At 47.0% G+C, this 25,795-nt stretch overlaps 2 protein-coding genes across 2 annotated transcripts; one reads left to right on the top strand and one right to left on the bottom strand.

The window, feature by feature from the left end:
* The first annotated feature begins 2,871 nt into the window (after positions 1 to 2,871).
* On the top strand, positions 2,872 to 3,877 carry LOC146190639 (alpha-aspartyl dipeptidase). The gene has a single exon (XM_084601009.1). It carries the CDS (start codon positions 3,051 to 3,053, stop codon positions 3,807 to 3,809), a length of 759 nt encoding a protein of 252 aa, XP_084457135.1. The 5' UTR covers positions 2,872 to 3,050; the 3' UTR covers positions 3,810 to 3,877.
* A 2,800-nt stretch (positions 3,878 to 6,677) lies between these two features.
* On the bottom strand, positions 6,678 to 23,211 carry LOC146190638 (alpha-tocopherol transfer protein-like). Its single transcript, XM_084601008.1, has 6 exons — positions 22,801 to 23,211; positions 16,711 to 16,882; positions 15,483 to 15,725; positions 9,349 to 9,542; positions 8,886 to 8,996; positions 6,678 to 7,076 (listed from the first exon to the last, which is right to left on the bottom strand). The coding sequence occupies exons 1-6, from the start codon at positions 22,807 to 22,809 to the stop codon at positions 6,891 to 6,893; spliced, it is 915 nt and encodes a 304-aa protein (XP_084457134.1). The 5' UTR covers positions 22,810 to 23,211; the 3' UTR covers positions 6,678 to 6,890.
* Positions 23,212 to 25,795: the final 2,584 nt, after the last annotated feature.

The following is a 25,795-nucleotide window of genomic DNA, read 5'->3' as shown; positions in this document are numbered from 1 at the left end:
TAGAGGGTGTCGTAATGTTGCTACAGAAAAAATATTAGGCCAATAAGTTAATTAGATGATTAATTAGAATAACACGTTCACAGGAAAGGAAAGGCGCAGTATCTGCCACACACACTCTGGGGACACCTGAACCGCACCATAAGGGAAGGTGGGTGTGAAAGTGGAAATAGAGAAAGGGGTGCCGTTTTGGATATCACGTCAAGGATGTGACGTTACGCAACCGGATGTAAAACCGAAAAAAAAAAAGGACATAGGAAGGGATTGGCGCGCAATTTGAAAGTACCAATGACTAAAATAGGTAGTGGATAAATGTGAGGTACAGGACGCGACATCACGCAACCGGAAGTAGAGCCGAAAAAGGTCAAAGGAAAGGACTGGCGCGCAATCTGAAAGTACCAAAGGCTAAAATGGGCAGAAGAAGTGAATTAAGCAACTAGAAGCAACCAAAAGCAACCAACAGCAGCATCCGTGCTTTCGCATGGCTCCAATGCAGATTCTGCAGTGCGCTTTAATTTTTATTTTGAAAGGCGCTGTGCATTGAAGCCAATGGATTGCTCGGTGAAGAAGACTTAGGACAAGACGTAACGACATTGCCGGACTTTTTTTTTTCTTTTTCAAGAACGGCCATAAGATTTCACTTCGAAAAGCAGGTACGCAGGTCTGGATGTGATGGACTGAATAAGACCGAATTTTTAATGCTGTAAGTTTAGCATGACACGACCTCACTCCAATATGATTTTTTAAGTTCCGGAATCAACTCTGCCGCTGTACCCGCTCATGGTGGGGCCAAATAGAAAATCAGGTTTAATGCTCAATCTGATAAAGATCTAGCGCAAAGGCTAAACAAGCCTTCTTATCCTTTCTTATCAGCTAGGTCAACCATAGGAAATACAGCTAAAAATGGTCCGGAGGCCTAAGGTATAAAAATTACCAGTGACTTTAGTGACTAAAGTAGTGAAAGGCGAAAGCCTGAGGTCTCTTCTTGTCTAGCGTTCTTACCATTTGCAATCCCGCACTTGAACGCCCGCCAAGGAACGCCAAGCGACAAGAGCGATTGATTGATTTATTTATTTATAGGAAGGGAGAGGCGTGGTAACTGTCTCACTTGTTTTCTGTGGACACCTCAACCACGCCGTAAGGGAAGGGGAGTCGCAGTGGAGGGCTTCGGTGTGATTTCGACCACCAGGGGATCTTTAACGTATGCTGTACGAGTCATAGAAAAGGGCTATGGAGTAATTTTGACCGCCTGGGGATCTTTAACGTGTGCTGTACGATGTTAGCGCCCGTTAAAGATCCCCAGGTGGTCTAAATTACTTCCTAGCCCTCTACTACGATTCCCCTATTTCTCTTTCAACTTTCACTCCAACCTTCATCCCTTCCCTTACGACGTGGTTCAACTGGCCACAGAGCAAGTGTGACAGATACTGCGTCTTTGCCTTCTTGTGACTGAGTCAGCGGCGGCCACCTACGCCGTGCGCGACGTCACTCGTGCTCCGACATACGCCGGCTCACGCGAAACACGATGCTGACTAGCGTAGTGAAGCTTCCTGCTTCAAAATTCAGTAGCAAGTGAGTCCCCGCCACAAGCGGCGTTGACCAACCCGTCCCAGCCCCGCAGGGCCAGGAACAGCCACCCTTCACCACCTATAGGTAGCGGGTTTGATACTCCCCAGGTGGTTAGTTGCTTGGTTGGTTGGGGTCTTTGGGATATTCTCGGGGGGGGGGGGGGGGGGGGGGATACCGGACATGGGTTATGCTGGCCTTAAGCAACACCACCTAGGTGGTGTTGTCTTAAGTCGCGGCGGCACTCTTGGAGTTCGGGGGAAGGGGAGATGGGATGTTGGGAGGGGGAGGGGGGATCATTAATCCGTAGCCCTTCACCGTGGCTCCTCTTCCTTTATTTCCACTTTCACTCCCACCTTCGTCCTCCTCCCGGTTCAGGTGTCCACAGAAACAAGTGTGACACATACTGCGGCTTTTTCTTCCTCTGAACGAATTAAAATTAATTACCGGGGTACTCGGGGCCCGCTGCGGTAAAGCGGTGCAGGTAGGCGGACAGGTGTTCTATCCGTCTATCTGCAGTGTGTGTCTTTCCTGTGCGCTAGCACCATGTCTGAATTCGTTCACCAGCTAGCTCAATTAAGAGCATTGGTAGTGCAGTGGTTGGTTCGAACCCGAACTCGGCGGTTGCGTTTCGATGGAGGTGAAACGAGGAGGCGTCCGTGTGCTGTGCGATGTCAACGCACGTTAAAGATCCCCAGGTGGTCGAAATTACTCCGTAGCCCTCCACTACGGCTCCTCTTTCTCTCTTTCCCCTTTCACTCCCACCTTCCTCCCTTTCCTTATGGCGCGGTTAAGGTGTCCACAGAAAACAAGTGAGACAGTTACCGCGCCTTTCCTTTCCTATAAATCAATCAAATCAATCAAGACGCCCGACAACTGTGCAGGGGTGCGCGGGTTCGATCCCGACCGCCGGCGGCTCTATCGAAATGCAGACAACGCAGATGCGTCCGTGTGCTGTGCGATGTAATATAATGCATTTTTTTGGAGGCAGTAAATCGCAGTGGAATTTATTTACTTTCGCCTGCCTTCCAGAAAAGTTTTTGGAGGTGTAGTTGATTAACTTCAGAGAAGTAATTTTTTTACGGACGATTAGGTCTCTTCTCCTGACCGTGTTAGAACAAGGTTAGAACAAGCGTTCTCGTTCCCTCGAGTTGTGATGCTGTCGCCACCTAGCGCTGGCAGAACGAAGATGTTTCCCGTAGATCCTACGCTTGCCACCAGTCGGCGACGAAACCGCGAGATGGAGCTGCCATCTCTTGTAAACAATCGGTCTACTGTCTGCGTTTCGCGGCTCGGCTTATCTCCTTTTTTGTGCCTCGTGTGCGCAGAGTGGTCGGGGGGGCGGACTCCACGATCACTGTCGTGGAGATCTCGTGCCATTGTCAGTTCGAAGAAGCTATTAGATTATCTGAACCTTGGCTAAACAGTTTTTCCAGTTGCTACCGAACGCCCATCGTAGAGGCCGCCATCGCCTGCGCTGCTGTGAGATGTCATCTTCGTCATCATCCTCGATGGGCTCTCCACGGCGACTTCTTCTGCTGTCGAACTCTACCATGTATAATGGCGAATTCCTCGAGTTCGCTGCCGATGCCGTCAAAGATTTCTTCAAGAAGACTGCGACTAAGCGCATCCTGTTCGTGCCGTACGCGCACAAGGACCACGCTGCTTACGCAGCCAAAGTGAGAGCCCGGCTAGGCGAGATGGGCTTCGAAATGGACAGCATTCACGAGGCTGCGGACCCGGTGAGTGCCGTGAAAGCGGCCCAAGCCATCTTCATTGGCGGCGGGAACACGTTTAGGCTCTTGAGGACCCTCTACGAATCCAACACGGCTGAAGCGATCCGCATCCGATGCCTGGAGGATGGCATGCCGTACATGGGCGCCAGCGCAGGAACAAATGTTGCCACGGCCAACATATGCACCACAAATGACATGCCTATCCTGTACCCATCGACGTTTGTGGCTCTTCGTCTAGTGCCGTTCAACATCAACCCGCACTACATCGAAACCGATCCCGACAGCAAGCACATGGGCGAGACGAGAGATCAGCGGATCTTCGAGTATCTAGAGGTGGGAAACCACTTACCTGTCTTGGGAATGAAAGAAGGCTCCATGCTGAAAGTCGAAGGCAACCACGCTGTGCTGCTGGGAAACGAGGCGAAGCTGTTCACCGAGGATGCGGACCCTGTGTACTACAAGCCTGGTGCAGACATGAGTTTTCTTCTAACGGATAAGAAGGCACAGTGATCTAGCTACAGGATAGTTTTTTCGCCGCCGCAAGATTTTTCTTCTTAATAAATGACATTTTGGGGGTTCGTGTGGCACTTGAACATTTTCATGCGTGTGGATAAACAGTCGTGGTATTCGCATTTATTTGTCAATCGTATTTGCAAACCGCTTGGTAGCAGTCGCGTTTGGCTGTCTTAATTCCTTGATGCGTTAGGACTCTGGGTTCAGTTCTAGATTATGTACGCTCTCTACCCCCCTTTTACTAGATGTGAATGTTTTAAAAAGCCGCAGTATGTGTCACAGTTGTTTCTGTGGACACCTGAACCGGGAGGAGGACGAAGGTGTGACAGACTCCTTACCTTGGAGCTCTTTCCTTTTTCTTCATTTGTTCCGCTCCCCACGTGTAGGGTAGCATCGCCTAGTTTACCTCCCTGCCTTTACATTCTTTTTCTCTCTGTCCCTCCCTCTTAATGCATTACTCTACAACTGGTCAGAGCTATGACGGAAAGTGTGTCTTCTAGTTTGCCCCCTTTATCCAGCAAGCTACAGTGATCGTTAGTCGGCATCATCATGGCCGGCAGTGTCATTTGAGCGTGATTCCGTTCTCTCAACGGTAGGGTCCTCTGAGCAGCGTCACCTGGCGACAAATAGCGGAAATATTGTAAAAATTAAGAGCGTGTTTAAAGCCTGCCGTACTCGTTGCCTCAGTGGCGCAATGGATTAGCATTATGTACCTGTCCACTTAGCGAATGAAATATATGTTCAAATCATGACCTTTTAATTTCGAAATTTGTTTTTTTTTTCTTTTTTAATTGCAACATTAAAATAAGCTACTAATATCTTTCCTGGAGGGAGTTCCCCTTTAGGTTGCATCATGTGGTGTTTTTAATTCTTAATAGCCACAATACCTGCCGTGAACACAGCCACGAGAGGATATCCTGCCGCAACATAAGACGATCATTGTGTCCCTTACCTTTATTCCTATGTTACGTTCTATCGCTTTTTGGACAAATCTATCAGTAAATAAGAGTGCACAGAAAAGCACGAACAGTTGCAGATATAAACTAGTACAGTTCTTTGGTAGCTAGAAGCGAATGAAAATGTGTGCGGCACCAAGGAGAAGTAAGCATGTGAACAGAAATTCTAAAAATTTTAATGGTGCGTGACGTGCTGCTCATGCTGTACGGTTGAGGACAAGCTTAGTCGAAATGTCGCAGTGGCCACAAAAATTAGTTCTCATGTAACCACGAAATTACAAACCAAAACAGCTGGAACGAGCTGACAAGCTTGCCTGCCTGTATCTTCTGACTGCAGCATCACAGTAGCCACTAATGTGTCGTGTGACACACACACGTGCGCGCGATTGTTATATAGCTGACCATAAAAAAATGCTAAAGACTGCAATACATTAGGACACCTGAAATAGTCCAGAGGTTATAAACTTATACAGCAGGCTGTAGCTTTTTTGGTCAAATATTTATGGAAGGGATTTTTTATAGCTGATCAGAAAAGTTTGTACGCGACCATAAACAATGCTAAAAACTAGAGTACGTAGGCAACTATAAATCTATAGAAACTGTTAAATACTTCTATAGCAAAACATCGCACGAGACAGCTGTGCTGACCTCACTTTTGCTCGAAACATCACAGATGCGCGATGGGAAAATCTTGGCATGAACATCGGCAGCGACCATTATGTTCTCAGCACGACATTCACAGCCACACACAGCAAAGCCCCTCGCTGCACAGTCAAGCACACCAAGTGGGATGCGTTTAGATACGTACGTACTAAACGTGCACCCATCCCCATCGAGGACCTGGACCTCTGGACAGCCTCACTACTCCAAGATGCCACGACTACACATGAAGAGGATGGCCCCAACCCTGATGCCAAACTCATCCACATGTGGGAAACACAGCATAGCCTTTAAACTCGACACAGCTCGCAGTCACCTTCCGTGCTTCACTAAACCGAGGCACGCACATACAATAATCCGCGCATGGGGCGTAAACCGGCGTAGACCGAACTGAACGAAGGAGAAAGTTGCTGAAAAGAAAGAGGTCGGCCGGTGGTAAGGTGACCCTGGCCTGCATCGACGCACTGCAGGGAAAGGACAGTCAAAGGAGGAGAGTTCGAATTTGCCGTACCCTAACGTAGGTTGATATAGTAAGGTCATTAGGCACACCATACTATTGTGAACGTACAGGTACCGGCTTTCATGTGGATGAAACGAACGCTTTTTATCCCGCTTCATTTGATAAGGTACACGTCACTCTGCGGCCGCAAATTTGTTGTAACAGTATTATGGAGGAGTCTTACGGGGAACGTGCTGCCGCGAATCCGCGAATAGCCGCTGCTATCGAGAGATTTCGCCGTAGCTATCATCGCAGTCCCCACCGACTCCAAGATTATCTCTCGCTCGCCAGCTGAAAGCGCGTGTAGTTTCTCTTTCGCCATCTATCTAGGTGGAGGAAAGCGACGTCAGAAGACATTCGCGTCATATGAGCCATATAAAGAGCCCTAGCAGCTGTACGTAGACACCGCTAGCATCGCGTTCCGCTGAGCAACGAATATCCAAACTAGCGAACGGCCGGCGCATTCCAGATCTAATCTCTGAATGGATGATGCGTGAGACAAACGCAGTGAAGCTGCTGCGCAGAAGGAAATTATATAGTCGGCCGGCGCAGTGTCTGCTGACGGATTCTCTTTTCCAGTCATCGTCCTGCGTTGTGCCATAACGGTTGCGGCAGTTAACAGCCCTGAACGACACACGCTGCCTCCCTCGTATCGTGAGCGCTGACGTCGAGTGGCGTTCCAGAAACGATAACCATGTAAAATATGTCAGAGCCAGACAGCTGAAATCTGTCGGGTAGGAAATGCGGTGCGAACATATTAAAAACTTCGAAGGCAGACCGGTGACGCTGGTCCCATTTATTTCATTCACAGATTTGTACAAGGCAAACTGCCCAGACATTCACATCTAATAAATATACTCGGACGACCTGTCGTCACCAGCCAGGAGCACTGACGTCACGGAATGGAGCAGCCTTGCCGGCCTACAGTGTAGGGGCAGAGCACTGTCTAGCGCGCGGTGGGAGTCAGCCTTTGACCCTGTTCTTGTAGCCGTACTCGGCATCCCGCTTGAAGACTTCGTCATTTCTGTACATGCGAGCCACGAACTCTGAGTTGTTCATGGGGCCCGCGAAGCCTCCGTACTCTTCGGGTAGTATCTCGGCGGGGATAAACTTGTGCAGGGATGACGTGTTGCATCCGTGAAAGTGTATCTGCAATTGCAAAAATAAAGAAAGGAAAGCGTGCGGGAGGACAAAGCTGAACATCCTGTTCTACTAGCAAACTGTTTCGGTTAACGCTTCTGTGTCACATTTTGTAGCCCTGCTGGTAGGCAGGTTAGGTCGCTTGTGGTTAGAATGAGTATTACGCATCGGCATACAGAGTTGATTTCAGGTAAACTCAGGGCAGCTTGGCTTTTATTTTCGATTAGGTCTCACGTCTTGTGCGGTGTAACACTATTTTAGCGATTTAAATTTTCAAAGAAATCGCACAGCCGACACAACCACTGCGGTAACGACCGCATTGTCATCAGGACGACTGTGGAAAGCAGCTGTGCTAATTGTTCGAGCCTTCAAACCTGTGCCTTCCACAGAGTCTTTAAAATAGAGCTTTGCGATTAAAGATTCATTGCCACGCCATTCAAAGCCCTGGGTGGTGGAGAATCAGTATCGTATTTAAGATAGGACGGGCAGGCGGCGATAATCAGGATATAAAAACGTGACCATATCAGAAGCTTACCAACGCTTTGCTTTGTTTCTTAGCACCACAGTCATACGTGCATTTAGGCAGGTACCCTTCTATTGTTGCAAAGAAAGTATGGCTGATATAGCTGAGTAGGAAACACTTGAAAAAAATGCAAGGAAAATGTCTGTACTAGTTTAAGATGATGAGTTAGATACAATCATGCATGAATGTACCGCAGTATCCTCTCAGGGCTGCTTTTTTATGCCCTTTCGATTCGGGCGACCAAATAATGACTGTGACATGTAAGGTGTAATTAGGTTCCGTGCGGTATAAAAAACTGCGGCATAATCGCTGATACGCAGTTTTATTTCGTTGAAACGCTGAAGTCAACCTGCTTAAGAGCTGCAACGAGAACAAACGACATACTAGTAATTATATTGTAGTTTTTGATTCCTTAGTTGACCTAAAAACGTTACACGTCCCAACTACTTTTCAGCTTGTAACTAAAACAGCATATGAGGAAAAATAGACATATATAAAATATATAGGCGAACACCGTGCGCTGGTCCATGTACTCTGTCTTATTCATCGTTACAGAAAAGAAACCTTGCTACTATAGTTAGGTGTTTAAATAAGTCTACACCACGCGGGAAGTTTATTCAGCCGAGGAAGCATCGGTACTCGTAGCCTCAAATAGAGAAGCTCATTTTCTTCCAACGCACCCGGAACCAAAGACACTGGCAATTTTATTATCTTGGGTAGTGTGAAGGAAATCGTGTCGTGGAAAGATCAGAGCAAGACCATGCACACGTTGGCCGTAGTCCAATGTTCGCGCCTTGCTTGTTTTACCAGTTGCCGATAGTGATTGTGGAGAGAAGGACTAGCCAGGCAACGTGCTCGCGAACCACTCAAAGAGAAAATATATAAGCAGGACAAGTCAAAAGATTAATATCAGTATACTAGATTCAACTAGATACCAAACTAAAATAAGCACCATACGCCTTTATACCTAAACAAAACCGGACCCCTCGCACTATATATAACACTAACTGGAGGAGCTGCCTCTTTAATCTCCACCGTCGTTTCCTGGTTCGGTCTCCTGCTCTCTGCCCACTTCCGGACCGTTAAAAATGCGTGCTGCGTTCCATTCGCAACCCGCACGCCGACGTCGGAATTAAACATGTGCTGCAGCTGTGCACCTTACCTGCAAGCAGACGACGATGGCACACAGTCAATAAACCTATGTGCCGACTGGTCATTTCTTGGCGCAGAAAAAGCTTGCTACCTTACCTTTCTTTCGGTATTGTTTTCTGGAATAATAAAACCCCAGCACATACCCTCTGCTGCAGCTTCTCGTTCAGGAATCGTCGTACTATGCTGAAAAGCATTCCGAACACAGCTGGCTCGTTGATGATGTGGATCGCTTTAAACCTCGCCGGAAAGCAATCCTACACAGTAAAAGAAAATTGTAAACAAGGGATTCCACGGCAGGTATTATACGGGTTGCACTTATTCCCGTGGGAGCAGTTGCTGCTTGACTCATAAAACTAGTAACAGGTGAATGAAAAGGGTTAGCCGCCATCTGCTGGTGGCCATAAAGGAAGCGTGCATCGATCAAGACATAGTGCGAAACTCCGGATATTTGGCCTTTGTTCAGAGCTGACAGGAACAGGTTAATTTGCTGGACAAGCCCGGAGTTGTGCAGCGTACTTTAAACAAACAGTTTCTTTAATCTTTAATCATACTCGACACAGCCGACATTGGGGAAGCTGCTTAATAAACGCATACGCCAGACCTTACCTGTATGAGTGAGACGACTTTCTGGAGGTTGCTGGGTGGGCAGAAGCGCAGATGTGTGAATCCGAAGCCCTTCATGTCCATGACTGCCACGAGCCCAGTCACCTGTGTCACGGGGTCCATGATGGCCTGCTCCAGGCAGAGCACGTTGGCTCGGAAGATGTCCTCGGAGCTGCACGTGTACGGGTTCCACTGGCCTGGCAGCGAGAAGAATCAACGGGGTTACGTGAATGCGCGGATAAATGTGAAGCACCAGAACAGCGCACCGATAAAGGCGAATGAACTAAGAGAGATGCAATAGCGCCAAGATGAGGAGAGGGATATAGGTATACACCTTTCAAGTCGACAGGCGTCGTTCAGGAATTCAGCTTCATAGTTTAGCCAGATTACAGGTTAGAAAAGCGATAAGGTTATATGAAACGGACATTGCGTGAAGCCCTCAGGTTTTTATTTTATTGCAGTGAAGCGGTTAACGTCGCCCTTTGTGAGAACAGGGGCAGAATCTCCAAAAGAGTCCGTTTTGGAACGCTTTAGCTTTAATTTGCCATGACGTCAAATAGACGTAGGCATGGGGGGAGAAGAAGGAAGGAGGACGAGGAGGCCGAATACAGATAATAGGCTTTGATGGCGGCCCATGTCGGTTGCTCGTATTTTTACGGGGGAATGTGTGAACTTCAGTGCGTTTTTAAGCTGTAAATGAATGTATTTGGCTCCAGTGCTGCAAATTAATTCTTTTATTTAGAGCTTATAAAATACGCATGAAACTTTTGAAAATGTTTCTCGCAGGTACTTTCCGCTCCGTAGTGAGTGCTCTTGTGCTCGCTGGGCCAAGGTGCGCTTTTAGCTCTCCACATAACCGGCGTACAAGTCCCTTCGACAGCCTGGAATGGCTCCGGAAAGCATTGTCGGGCATTTCGAAAGGATTCTCATGTACGCGCGACTACCGAAGCCGCCGATAATATTTACTGAGCACCGCGAACAAAAGAGGGGCGACGGGGCACTTTTTCACAGTGAAGCGAACGCCGCTTCCGCGGTTCCGCAACCGAACGGGTTCGCTTTCACTTGAGTGACGAGTCTCGTAACGTATACAAAATCCGTGGTCGTCCCGCGTCCCAGCTCAGTGATTTGACGCCACCGCCAGCGGTGACGACACACGGAGAATGGAGAGAGGCGACGAGAGAGAGAAAACAAACGCATTGCAAAGCGAAATCTTTCGTGGATTCGACCCCCTCTTTCCGGCGTTCAAATCGCGATAGAACAAGACGGAGGCTTGCCGCCATGATGCCAAAACAGGCAATTAGGTGTAAAACAAAGTTTTAGAACAGAACAGCACTATGGGGTGTCTGAGTCGAACTTTCCGTCGTTTCACTTCGAAGGAAAAACAGAGTGCAAAAGCGGTCGTAGTAACAAGGAAGAAAAGTGCACCTCAATCGCTGTGCGTTACCCGAAAACTATTGGAAACTGTTTAAATCGCATTACATTCATTTCTAGTATCTTCTAATACGCACTATTTGAGGCGTTCAGCGAATGGAAAAGGGAGATTAGGTTTCCGGAAACCTCAAATATTAAAGGTATACTGAATAAAAAAATTGCCGCCGAGAATTCCAGCGCAGATGGTAGCTATCGCATTGCAAGTGACCAAAGCAACGCACTTTATGAACAGAAATGAGCGGAAAGTAAGTATTTTAATTAATATTTCTCAAATCGCCGCACCTAGCGGGTTCCTGTGAAAGCTCTGACAAAGCCGGATATCACGTCACAACTACCCCCATCACGGCCGGTTGCACCTGATCATTTTTCCTTTCCCCCGTGGCGCTCGCAAAGCGCAGAGACGGACATGCTTTATTTATTTATTTTTTTTTTTGCTTCTAGTGTTCCTGTGCACAATTCATCGTTTCCCTCCCAGCGCGCAAACAATTGTGCCCTCCATACGCGTCCTCCTCGACCTCCCTCGTGCGCAGCATTCCACACTTCGCAGCATTGTGCACGGCGCGACGCGGGGGAACAGACACTGTGTGTAGGCGGTCAACCAACTTCAGGTGCGGGGGCGGCGGGATCGTGGGGCCAAGATGTTACTGAGGGTAGTTGTGACGTCACATCCGCCGGCTCACAGTCAGGGGCGCGCTGCCTCTGACCCGGCGGTCGCCCAGAAAACGTCAAAAATACAGCCATCCGCTCAAAACTAACCCGAATTATGTGTCTGCACTAGTGCAATCGTGCCTTAAGAATACAATACTCTGCTCATTTCCACTCAGCAACTGCGCTCGTTGGTCGAGCTGTGCAGCGTTTCAGCATAAATTTCGTGTCCTGGTTACTTCTACACACTAGCTGAAAGGCTACGCATTCGTGTAACCTTAAAAATGTAACGTTAGCCTGGTCTGTGATATCGGTGTCTCACAAAGAGCTACCCGGGCACGCCACGGGCGTTCAGGGGAAAACCAATAGATTTCTACTAACCCACAGTTAACGCCTTGATTAAAAAGGTTTTTAAAAGCCATTGCTTAACCTCGAGACATAACCACAATTTACTTCTCGTATATGGAGCGAAGCTAAGCAACACTACCCATTTCGTTTCGGTTGTGTATTAGGGCGATATTAATATGTTGAGTGGAACGCGTAGTGGTTATATGCTGGATCTGACAGCGCACGTCTGATTAACAATAGTACAAGCTCCGCTGCATAATCATTGTGCAGAATTCCAAAACTAGGGCAACTAAAAGGCTAGGTTATACAGTCATTCAAAACATACGTCACGGCAGGATTAAGCCGATATGCAGAGCACCAGTAAACACAAAACCTGTAAAAAAAAATCAGGAGGCCAAAAGTAATGCAGTGAGTTAACACCGATGATGGTAAGAAGGCAGATATGTGTGAAAAAGGTTGGTGCTTGAACGAGAAAAAAAGCAAAACTAATGCTTGGTAACTTTATTTTCTTTGTGTCATTTGCATTCTTGCGTTACATTTGCAAGCTGTATTTTATAGCATATTTCCTGTGTTGAGTTTTGTCATGAACTACATTTTTAGATAGTTTTTGAGCTGTTAGTTCATTTTACTGCATCTGCGTTTCGTTGGTGATTGTTTAATTGCAGCCTGAACGATTATTTGTAAGCCCCTTCAATAATCAAAAATCCGAACTGGCGTTTGTAGGGTATTTTGAACAAATAAATACTAAAGCATTCGTATTTCGCACAACCTTTCATTGTGAACCAGAGTTGCTTGCGACAGCCACTCGCTATGAGTCTTACACGTGTAGCGCACGCTTGTGAAAGTCGGCAAGTAGCCACGATATTGCAGAACGTGTGAACTCCCACTGCAAAGCTTTGGCGGCGATGTTTCGACGTCTGGCATACGAGAGAACATAGCCGTGCAATACGCTGGGCGCGGAAAGTCGATGGCCGATAGCAAGAGCGGCCGAGACAAGGATATTTGTTCGCGGTCTCGTTAAATTTAGCGCACTTTCCTCGAGCCTCTCGAAAGGCCGTCTGTAGTATGCCGGCATATGTGATCGCGTTGGGCTCCTCCGGCTCTGAGTTATGAGCTTGGCTGGTGTTACATCATGCACATGGGCGGAGGCTAGTATTTTGAGCACTGAAGATCGAAACTATGCAAGCGAACTGAATGAAAGCTGGCCAACATGGGAATGCTATGCCGCATGCGGATAATTTCTTCGACAGGGGTTCGCTAGTTGGCGTTCTGCAGATACACTACTTCATTTTCATCAGGGAATTTCATCGAACGCACTCGTATAGAAGATATCGCACCTTTCGGCTCATGAACTCAAGTTATCGAATTCGCCTTTGTCAACCTGCACAGCTCGGAAACTGGAAAAACAACCGTACTTGTAAACGCAAAGCTTTGAAAATATGCATCTGGCCTCTAGGAAACGGTATCCACACAGTCTTATTACGGCTACGTTTACTACAGCAAAGACAGGAATTTTGTTCCAGTGGGTCGCTGGCAATGTCTATTACCGCCGCTTCATTGGCTTATGTTAGCGCCGGGCCCCTAAGTAATTAAAGACGACACTGAAAGGATTAGTGAGATTAGCGAGTTGAAGTCAGATTAGTGAATTTCGCGTCCCGTGATAGCAAATATGCTATTTTCACTGACTAAAAAAACGAATAACTTCGTAAAAAAAATTACTGCGCCACCACCCCGGGCGGATTCCCTCTAGGCGCCATGAGTGATGTAAATTCATGAGGACTCTATAGACTAAAGGAACACTATGTCGTTGACTCGGAGGTCAACTATATCTTCAAAATGAGAGGACCGCGGGGTGGCGAGCGTAGTAAAGAATGTGAAGTCGTAGTTAAACAGCGTTAAAAAGATGTCTGAGAGTAATGCAAGACACAAACACTAGCGCTGAATCATTCAGCTTGTGGCCGGTGTTCGCACAAGATCAGAAATGAAAGCTTTCAAACACATCCCCGCTCTGTTGTGCTTGCCAGGCGGCCGGTGAAGCATACAGTCTCGCCCTCACCCTGCCTTTCGAATATGCTACGTTGTGCACTTTGCGGGCATGATCAAATTGCAAAGTGTAAACGACACAATATTTCTTTTCGCTTAGTAGGCGTTCATGCAGCTGTGCGCAGACATGCATGCATGCCGTCAACGTGCGAAGCGCGATGCGAGCGAGTGGCCTGCCCCATGTTTTCCCCTTAGCGGAAAGGTGAAAAATATGCTTCAGGTATCCTGAAAATTACCCGAGAAGTGCATACGTCGCCGGCCTTGCGGCGGAAAGGGTGGAAGATTAAAAAGGCCCGCACATACGTGGTATCCCTGCCCCGCTGGGGTGGTGCAGTGGTAAGACACCCGACTACTGTGCCGGAGTACCCGGGTTCAAACCCGACCTCGGCGGCCGCGTTTCGATGGAGGCGAAACGAAGAGGCGTCCGTATGCTGTGCGATGTCAGCGCACGTTAAAGATCCCCAGGTGGTCGAAATTACTATGGTAAACACCATAAAATTACTCCGTAGTCGCCCACTACGCCTCCCTTTTCTCTTTCCACTTTCACTCCCACCTTCCCCCTTCCCTTACGGCGCGGTTCAGGTGCCACAGTGCAAGTGTGAGAGATACTGCGCCTTTCCCTTCCAGAGAACCAATTATTATAATTATTACGTGGTATCCCCCCTCACAATTCTTTTTCCAACGCAGTTCCTTACTTATACAGTACTCCAGACGCCGCCGGCATATAATAATAATAATAATAATAATAATAATAATAATAATAATAATAATAATAATAATAATAATAATAATAATAATAATAATAATAATAATAATAATAATAATAATAATTGGTTCACAGGAAGGGAAAGGCGCAGTATCTGTCACACTTGCTATGTGGACACCTGAACCGCGCCGTAAGGGAAGGGATGAAGGTGGGAGTGAAAGTGGAAAGAGAGAAAGGGGCGCCGTAGAGGAGGGCTACGGGGTAATTTCGACCACCTGGGGATCTTTAACGTGCGCTGACATCGCACAGCACACGGACGCCACTTCGTTTCGCCTCCATCGAAACGCAGCCGCCGAGGCCGGGATTCGATCCCGGGAACTCCGGCACAGTAGTCGGGCGTCTTACCACTGCACCACCCCGGCGGGGCAAGGGGACTTAAAATTCCGCGCTTCCCTTTCTTCGTTGACTTAATTGGCTCATTTGTCTTAAGGAGCCCCAAGTAAAAGTTTATGACAAGGCAGTCTCAGTACAATGCGCGATACATAAAGAGTACTGCGAGGCTCTATGTATGCTAACACAGTCACATGTAACAGGCGATTATGAGTAAGGAGATAAAATTCAAGGAAGTCTGCGAACCAATGCATTGACAATAAGCCATGTTAATGCATTACAGTCTGATAGGCCCATCGATCGCCTATGAACATTTTACTCAACCTTTCCTCCGTTTCTAATGCCCCCCTTAAATGTGGCATTCGTGAGATATCACGGATGCCACAACAAGTATCGCAGTGCACGGGTTGTCGAGAGGTCACAGTTTGACGCTCGACAACATGGTGGTAAGACACCGGTGCAACATGTATATTGAAATTAGACATTCAGTTTAACAGTTACCCCGTATACGCGTGAATGGACATTTCGTTGCTATAGGGGCCATAATCCGGAGGACCGTCGGCAGTCAACTCACCGCCTTTGAAAATGAACACGGCGCACCCATTGGGGTCCCTGTCGGGCAGCACCGTCTGAAGGTTGCGCTCGAAGGTGGCCCGCAGGTAGGATGGGTAGAAGTCGCGAAACAGCTGCGTATTGTTGAGTCGCAGCCGGTAGTACTGGCGCAGAACCTTGTACGCGCGGCTGCAGTCGAACTTGCGACAGCGCAGGAATCGCACCAAGAAGGCGTCGTCCATGCGGCATTCCAGGTCGCGTTCGCCTGCGGTTGCCCATGCCGAAGCGCCCGAAATCGATGACGGCGAAATTCATTGGATTACTTCACATTCGATACATTTAGCTTCACTCGAACTCTTGCATCACAGGGGTGAACGGTCAGCACTGTCTTCTGTTTCTGAAAACTTACAAGTTGCCAGGGTTTGCTCGGCCTAGGCATATCTGCATTAATCTATTACCCTAGCTAACCACCTGCTCCCCGATTGTTGCTACACAAACGGATAATATGCAATAAATTATGAAATAAGTTTCATCGAAAGGATCAAAATATAGAAACCGAAAACAAGTGGAATTGCACTGCAGGTAGCCGAAGCTTAACTCCGAAATAGTTCATTACAGCGTACCTTATTGCCCGAGTCACCCAGGGAGGTTGATCCTGAAATGTTTACGAAAGTAAACTATCGATCGTCAAGAGCCGAATATAATGTTTACGCGATGATAATGACCAAATAATTTGCATAATACGCCCCCCCCCCCCCCCCCCCCTCTCCGAATCTTCGGTGGCGCATACAAACAGAAAATGCAGCTGTCCCCGGTTTTTATTAAGGTCCATTAGGCTCATTTCGAAAAAGAAGAAAAAGAAAAGAAAAGGCCTCGAATTCCCTGCGAGCAATTATAAAATGAGCGCAACGCGTTGGCGGGCAGATTTTCGTGGCTCTGCAGCGGATTCTAGACAGGAAAGGGAAGGAGACGCCTTTGTCACCGTGCCTTGGCGTGTACCGTTCGGAGTAGGGGTGAGGTGGGGTGAAGGGAGGAGTCGGAGAGACGATGTGGAGTCTGCAGTGCTGACACTAATGCCGGTCACCTTCCCTTTCTTGCCATAGCCATTGCTGTAGAGCCACAGAAAAGGGGTTCGAGTATTCACAAATGCTCCAAATGATCATGCACCAAGGGCCAAATGCAGGCGTACACCTGCAGTTGCAGGCTGGAAAAAAAAAAGTAATCCTGGCAAGCAGAATCGTTCCACTCACAGCGAATCATCTCCCTGAGGATCTGCAGGTCCCTCTGGCGGCGCGCGGGCGTCTCGCGAAGCTCTTGCTCGGCGAGCTGCCACAGGCTGCCTTTGAGAGGGCCACCGCTGGGGTACTCGCACTCGTCGTCTGATGCCGTCGTCGACGGAGGGTCCTGCAGGTCGTTCTCAGTCTGCCGAAGATCACGACGTAATACAATGTTAAGGAGTGATGACGTATTACGCACGACGAAAGGTGATCGAGCCAGCGCGTCAGAGAAACTGAAAAGGCCTCTGCACATTTGTGACGTCATCCCGGCTTCCTCGATTGGCCATGACATGCATGCATTTAGATAACAAAGCTTAAGAAGTGATGGCCGCCGAGACACTGGCGGCACTAAGGTCCAAGCCCTACTTAGCAGCGTGATTTGTCCACGTAAGCATGTATGGACGTGAAAGCCATCGAAGCCGCAGACGTGAAAGCAAAGTAGCACGGATCAGCTTGATGGCAGTCAATCGAAAATGAAGTCCAGAGTTTTGAGAGACAGAAAGGGCTCGAGTTAGATTTTGCCTGCTTGAAGAGCAAGAAAAGAAAGCTGCAGAAATATCAAAACTAAATAATGATAACGTATGGTCCCCAAATCAGAGTACATATATTGGTAATAAAAATTGTGGTTTAAGCATGGCTTGAACCTATAGTGAGAGCGAAAGCTGTGTGTTGTAGCGATAGCTTCCAATTCGCGGTCTTTCCATAATTTTTCTTTTACCTGGTTCACAGAAAAGAAAGGCGCAGCACCTGTCACACTTGTTCTGTAGACACCTGGAGCGCGATGTAGAGGATGGGAGAAAGAAAGAGGCGCCGTAGTGGCGGGCTAGTATTTTCGACCACCCGGGGATCTTTAACGGGAAGAGGGGATGGAGGGTGTGATTTAAGGCAGCAGGCAGTCGAATGACAGATTTTTTATCGTGAAAGCAATACTACTCTAGGTTTCGAGCCTTCAGCGTAGCGCGGCTGGTAGCCACGTCTTACCCACGTGACGCTGTGACGTTACACCCCACGTGACACTAGGGTGAGAGCTGGGCTACCAACTCGAGCGCTGGGCAGGAGGTGCCAACTTGGGTCTCTCGTTACACATGGGACGGTTATGCCAGAATCAGCCTGCTAGGATTCTGGCATTCACGTTACTCCTATAGGCCACTAAGGCATGTTCATACGGCTTGGTTAAAGCGGGGATTGATATGTGGGCTGAGGAAGAAGAAAAAGAGAAGAACGCTCGGTCACCCGCAGTTAATGTTTTCGCTCAATATTTGGTTCAGCAGCGTTGAACCCTTTGAATTATTTATTGGCCTTGAAAAAAAATTACAAGTTCACTCCAGAAACATGTAGATGACCCCCAGGACAGAGAAGAGAGAAGTGTTGAAAGTATGCACAGGTGGATAGATTCAAAAGGAAAGGGACATACAAAAAAAAAAAAGTTGGGCCGTCTTTGCCAAAGGCAAAGCCAGCCGACAGAGGTAAGAAGCTAATTGAGCGTGACCACAGCTGGAAGAAGGGGTCCTGCATGAAGTCCAGCTGCAAGTGTTGGGGGCAGGTGGCTGGCATTATTCGTCGGTCCCCATTTTCGTCTACGTGTGTGTGTGTGGGGGGGGGGGGGGGGGGGTGAGGGGTGAGCGGGATGGAGTGAATCTCTTTGGATAAGGCAAGGCCCATCTTTTTTCTTTTTTTTTTTTTTTTACGAGGCAGCGCTGAGAGGGTTATGAGGAAGCAGCATTCGAGTTTCGAGCGCCGGATGGTCAAAACGGGTTTCTTCCCACCCCTCCCCACGTCCCATCTCCCTTCCCCCGGACGCCAAGAGTGCGGCTGCGACATTAGGCCGGCATAACCCGCGTCCGGTATCCCCTCCAGAATATCCCAAAGATCAAAGAAGAAGAATAAGAAAAGAATTTCATCCTGTCTGTGACCCCTGAAGTGAAGAAAGGCTGTTGGGATTCTCAGCTTAGGGAAGTGGTAGGGTAGACGTTCGCTGCCCCGCCGGTTATCCGTAAGCCTTGAACCTTGAACTGCCATCACTGTGGGCATTGAACAAGCACTCAGAAAGTAGGCACTCCTTCATATTAAATATTAAACAGAGACAAAGTTTGATTCGGGGTTTTAGCGCTTATGAGCGTATAGGAAGTAGCTGTGTCACTCTACATTTAGTGCATAATAACTACTTATTCAGCGAGGCTGTGAGGGGATGGTCATGAATGCGCGAACGGTGGTTACTAAATATACTTCGGAATAAATTAGCGGTGTCGTCTGTGTGTTGAATTTGGCACTGACCCGATTCGAGCATATGTGCAACGTTCCTAGTCAATTTTAAGCTTTCCGGAATGGAATGCTTGAAATTGGATGATTGTAGCTGTCTCTTGTAGCAGGTGTCCTCAGTTGAGTAAAAAAAAAAAAATTGATATACTGAATATACAGCAGCGGAAAAACAAAAATCGACCTGGAGGGGAAATAAAATCTACGGTCACTGTGCAGTCACACAGAAGTCAAGCGTAGTGCAGCCATCAGGACTTGAATGTACGTATGCATGTGGTGCCTAACTTTTACTAAAAATGTACGCTTGAGCCAGTGCTGTTTGAAAATGGTTTCAGACCTGGTAGCAAAATCGCTCATGGCAGACTAGAGTACACAACGTGTTTTTGTGAATTTTCGGTTAGCATTATACTGCATGCGAAACATTTAGGACAATTTCGGAGAGCTGTTCGCTCTAGTTGATAACGCTGAGGTCTATTCTTCGGAGACCTGCTATGAAAGTATTAGCATGAGGTCTTTGAATAGCGTTCATTTGTAGATGGAGTTTGGCGGTCCTGAAAGATTTCGTGATGGTTTGCCGCACCGGCGTTTCTAGAAGCCGTGCAGCGTTAATTGTTAAGAATACCTTGAGTACGAATAGAATTTTGGCACTGCTAGCCGAGTCCAATTGATGTCCATGATTTTTGGATTCTCGCTTTCGTCCAAAGTATTCCTATGGAAGTAACCAAACCTAGCCTTGCTGGATATGGTTATAGTAGGACAGTTTGGACTGCACATGCTGAAGTTTTGAACATGGCCTTAGCCGTTAACTGTGCTAAACAAAGCGAACATCGCCAAGCTCAGCGAAACACGGCAAAAGCTAAAGTAAAAGATGCGGAACGATGTACTTACGCACATAAAACTTGCATTTAGCTAAGGCTAAACGACAGTGATTTTCCCTAGATCAGCGGAGCACAGCCTAACATGCTGAAATCTTAGGACCTGAATGTAGGAATACAAACTTTACAGTGGAGTCAGTTTGCTGTAGACATTGCTCACTAAAAAGGCACCCTTCTACTAGAATTGCGATTTCTAAGAAGCTAATTTGATTGATGGAGTAGTATTGGCGCTCAGTTCATAATAATCAAGTCATCAATATCGATAATCTATAGAGCGTACGGCTAACAGGAAAAGGTACGCTACGTAATGCACTGAAATGACGTGTGCCCACTGACGTGACGTCACCTGCAAGCTTATGTAAATCCTCGGAGTTAGTAGTTCACGTGATGCATGCTCCGTCATGAGCATGTTTCTGTATAAGGTACCGTAGCATCAATCGCGTCGCAGAATATTAGTGTATGGGGCAGTGCAGCTCTTGGACAAGCAACGGCCTGGCCTACTGCTGCAATTAGAGTTAATCCATGACAAGGAAATGTACACAATGTGAGCCGTAGTTTGCCTTCACAAAAGGAGCGCTTCGCGATAAGAGCCAAGTGGGAGGAAGTTTAGGTGGATATAAGGAAAAGCGCGACTTCCCACGGTAAATATGCAATAAATCACTATTCTGCAACGCACAAATACCAGCATCCTAATTTTTGCACGCAACAACACACCGCAATATGAAACTCTGCTCTGCACGCCATCATCTAGTTAAAAAGTAGAAGTGACAGCAGCAGCTTTAAACTCACGTCAACTGCCCTCAAGCACAGGATGCTTAAAGGTCAACTCCGGTGGCTTTTCCATCATTCTGTGTTTTTGGTTGAATTACATTCCTCGGCACGTCCTGACTCGAACACAAAAAACCGTTTTTCGAAATTCCAATTAGAAGTATTTTTAAAAAGAAAAAACAGCAAATCGAAACCGAAACTGCTTTCACGGCCAGAAACGACGTCCCAGGTCACGAAATGGTGACGTCACACTCAGTATTAGAGAAGCACTCATACGTGCATTGGATGGTGAAAATAAAGTGCGGAAATCATGAAGCATTGCATAAAATGTCTGAGGTAGTTCAATATAAGCCTCACAATTTGATAATCATGCGGGATGTGGACAGTAACGCCGGTATACTGTTTGTGACGTCAGAAACTCAGTGTTGCCGGCAGAAATAGTCTCAACTTAAGCCATGAAAACAGCATATTTTAAAGTAGTGTGGCGCGCGAACGGACTACAGCGCCCAAATTTTGCAGAATGCGTCAGGACGTTGAGGAGAATCTACAGTAAAATTTTTATTAGAATATTCGAATGTCAAAAAACCCCCGGAGTTGCCCTTTAAACCTGCGCATCTTGAATTTACTAAAAAAGAACAATAACCAAACACCCAATAGAATAGGCTGATATGATTAAACAAACAACCTCGTCCCAAAACTACAAGGAAACTGCTGCAGTACACATGTGCTCCAGGAACCTTAAAAAACACATGGGGACAGACCACACGTCACCTCGACGTGCTGCATGCACTAGTGCATACGTTTATCCAAAGCACGTCCAGGACAGGCACTCGCCACCGCTTTGAGACCAGCGCGGACCGCGTCGGGCAACAGGAAGCGTGACTGCTTCGACTTGTTCAAACACACGCGCTCTCCGACACCAGCACAAGGCGCGGAGTAATAGGGGCCACTGGGCGGGGGCGAGCCCTTCCTTGTTTGATAAGGAGCCAGCCCGGGAACTTTTACCGGAACGAAGCCGTGGCGGGAGGGTCCGCTTGTACAGCCGCTCAAGGACAATCGTGTTTGCTTTTAGAGAGGCACAGACAAATAAAAAAGCTGAGCGCATGACCGCAAAGAGAGGCAAACATTTACAAAGCATATATGCGACTTCAGAGCATACAAAGTCGAAAACAAAGTATAAAACGAGAAAAGAGAATGAGCAAATGTTCCGCACGGGTCTGGAAGATGTACTGAGAAAAGGTGACGCAGCTTCAACTCCGAGAAATGTTTGCAAATGCGACATGGACTCGATTGACACGACCTTAAGAAAAATACCTCAGCATGCTGTAAAAAAATCTGCATTAACCGGATCAGACAGTGAATTGACGGGCTGTCACGACGTGAATGGGATCAGAGGAAAGTCCGAAAGAAATCTTTAAACAGCCGTTCCGTAATTTTGCCGTAGCTGCATCTACGTGCACTATAGTAGGATGAAACTAATTAGAAAACAGGTGCTAACTATAGACAGTGGTACGCCATATGTGTATCACTCAGCTAAAAAGTAAACATAATCAGTTTTTAATATTTTACCACTAAACAACACATATGCATCGAAGTTCTTCAGCTTATATAATATGGTCTGACGGTTGGCTTTTATTTGCGCAAGCAAAAGAGAAGAGAGAAACAGACTACTTTGTCACCGAGGGATCGGGTGTGGCTGTGATTGCAGACTTGAGTTGTATCCGACTGTACATATCAGATGGGAAATGGTTTTATATTTAGGAGCGAGACGTATTACCGACTGAGAATCGCCATGGTTGCGCTACTAGCTGCAGCTAACCTAGACTAAAAAGTGGGAAACGGCCCTTCTCTCAAGCACGCACAACCTCCCTAATCACCTAATCAACACCGACAACCTCGAGCATGGCATTCGAAGAAAACAAAGAAATCGATTTGAAATTAGTTTTGTGACTGTTGCAATAAATTCCACTATACCAAGCATGCGCTTCAAGTACGACATACTTGTTGCGAAGCAAAATCGACGCTGCTCACACACCGCTCGCTGCAAAAACAATGCGCATTGCAACGACTAGTGCGAGGGCCCCGGCGCGCAAGGCGTGAAGCGAAACCACGATCAGTATTAATTATTGCAGGACACAAAAGGAAACCAGATTCACTCGCTTACCTTGGTCATGATGTTCCTCGGGGCCCCTGCGTATCGGCAGGGCAAAGAGTCGACTCGGTTACACCGTTCGGCTCGTGAGATTTAGAATTCCACGACGCACGGTCACTGTATGTTGCTGTCGAGTGCAATTCCCGGGGCAGTGAAGCAGGTGGACGTCGTCGTCTTCTTCCGTACAAAGACCATTCCTCAGTAGACCAGGGGCACCTCCGAAGGGGGCGTTCAACCGTGTCTTGCAGAACCGACGACACGCCGATGGCGGTCCTTCCACGACCGAGGAACTCGCAGGTGTGGGGAGGCGTGGGACGACCCGTGACTGCTGCTGCTGCCTAGGCACAGGAGTAGTCAAAAGGAGTTAACGCCCGTGGTTGGTTATGTGGGAAGGGAAGCGACACCACGTGAACGTTCGCGGAACGAAAGTTTCAACTTTTCTCTCCCCCGCCTCATTCATAGTTTATCAAAAAGGAAGCAGATATCTCAGACATGTTGCCTTTGATGTCGTTTTATTTCAGATTAAGGTGAGCCCCACGTCATTTCTTGATTTTCTCCTCCGTTATCACCGTCAGCAGCTGGCTATTCGAAGACTAAACCGTGTTTACTAAACACGTGAGGTGACTAGGCATCCCGTGGTATAAACAAAAAAAAAAAAAAAATCATTCTTCGCAGCAGTCATGCGTGCATCACGCTGACACTCGACAACTCTGCAAGCCGGTGGCTCAAGTTTCGCGTACACGTTCAGCCGTCAGCCCGAATGCTCAATCAAGCGCGTGGCCTGGGCGGATATTTGTATCTTTCAGCGTTAGCCGCTGGGCCTGAAATCTTGCTGCACAATATGTTTGGGGCCGTTGAAGATCGCAGGTGCCCTTACCCCCGTTAAAAGGCTGTCGGACCCATCGGTCAGGGCTCAAGTCACGCGCTCGAGCACTCGTGTTAAGCGTACTGACGGCTTCACTTGACGGGACGTGTTGAGTTTTCTAGCATGCCCTGGCACTCAGTGCCTGCTGTGTTTATTTAGTCAACCAATCTACAGGCTATTGTTTTGGCCTTAGCAGTTGTGGCATTACAACAAAAAGAATTAGCAGCATACATCAACTACACAACAAAAACACAAAGAAGGCTACAGTCTCTTCTACGCTCGTGGAACTCTTCAGATTTTCTGCTGGACTGCTGCTGCAACACAAGGACACTGAATTCAGTCTCATTCGTCTTGCAGACATAATTTTGAATTGACAAATTTGTTAAAGTTGGATACAACTCAAGAAGAAAGCGGCTTTTGCCTTTCAAGAAACCCTCCTGCTGCCCCAATGGCGTCGACCGGTTCTCGTGAATAATGTCCTTGTACCTGCTGGCGGGACAGGTTCACCAGGCCTTAATTAGATCAACCGCCAGGATATATGAAGCTCGGTCAAATACTTTGGATGACAAGCCTCATTTGAGCGGTATCTGCTGCTTTTTCTTGAATTGTATCCGATTTTAATGGGCTGCGAGTAAGCGATCCTTCAACCCTACAAGCGGCCTCTTTTTATTTGAATGTTTTGACAGTGATCTAGGATAGGAAGTGCTTTCGAGTAAATTTTTATCTATTGATAGTTTTCCCCACAAGTGCGCTGTTCTTTAATATTTATTGGCCACGACTCGTTTTGGCCCATTCGTCAAGCTCCATCCCGGCGACATATTCGCAAATGTGAATGTACTCTAAACAGGCGCCTACCACTTTTCGTTTTAGCAAAGACTGCAAGAGTGTCATCTGGGAACGAGCCATTTTGTTTGGAAAACAAGCTTTGTAGAGAATTCAACTTACAGATTTCCACAAATAGTCCATTAAAATGGACGCACTCTCGAGTGTACGCTTCTGCGGCCACCAACGACTACCTTCAGCAAAGTCCAGCCTTTCATTACTTTAAACTGCGAGAGAATTGTGGGATATTGTAACATACTGTTACAAACCTAATAATGGGAACGGCCTAATGCTACAGTGAGTTTTAAGTTTACCTTGCGCTTGCACTGTGAAGTTAAAACGGCCGGAGCTCAATACTAATAGGTGCACTTTTTGAAGTAATAGTGGAGAACTGCAAGCGTCGCGAGGTAGGGTCTGCGGATATATCGATTGTTATAATGCGATCTAAGGGCAGCGAAAAAAAAAAATTGCGCTTATAAACAATTTACATTGAAAAGATGCATTGAAAGCACGTTCATAGGCTTCTCGTATGTGCCGGGTTAATTGGTTGTTCTTATAATGCCATTAAAGTTTGTACAATAAAAAGAAAACACACACACGATATAAAGACAGAATGACGGGAAGACCACAACCAATAATTAATTTATTGAAATGTTATCTCCAAATATAAGACATGTCAAATATACTCGGAGGACAAGCTTGGGAAACATGCCACATTAATCATACCCAATAATATAGGTTTCCACATGAGTGATTCACTTGTGCATAAAGCTGCTAATGCCTCGCTGAACTACTTTGTGATTTTTTAAGCTCCTATAGTTTCGCCTGCTACGGCGTGTCGCCCTTGCAAAGAGTAGTAATCTTATTTAGTCGCGGCCCACATTTGTATCTCTTGCAATGTTCCATAATATTTGTGTGTTCATCAACTTCTAATAAACAATTACGATCCCCTTTATAATAATTTATGCAGTGTTCTGTCCTGCCATATTGTTCGCATCAAATACCTAAGACAGCCAGAACTGTGTGAGTTTTTGAGGATAAATAGATATAATTACAATGTGCTTCAAATAAGATTTGTTATTGCGCAGTCGTACATGACATGCGAAAAAACTGCGTTCGTGACGAATTTCCCGTCGAAAACATTTACGGAGGATTTCAGATATTTCTAGGAATGTGAAGGCGTTTCGTTAAGCATTCTACATCTTTATTGTCCTTGCCACATGCTAGTGGAATTTCGTATATCGCTACTTTCGCCTATTTCAGATTGAGCTTCCCGTGATTTAGGAACTAGCTAGCGCCTCAGTCAGGGAATGCACGGTA

This window comes from Amblyomma maculatum, chromosome 4 (assembly GCF_055883805.1).
Source record: "Amblyomma maculatum isolate TAMU_Amacu chromosome 4, ASM5588380v1, whole genome shotgun sequence".
Taxonomy (NCBI): Eukaryota; Metazoa; Arthropoda; class Arachnida; order Ixodida; family Ixodidae; genus Amblyomma; species Amblyomma maculatum.
This window is presented reverse-complemented; position numbering and strand designations above follow the sequence as displayed.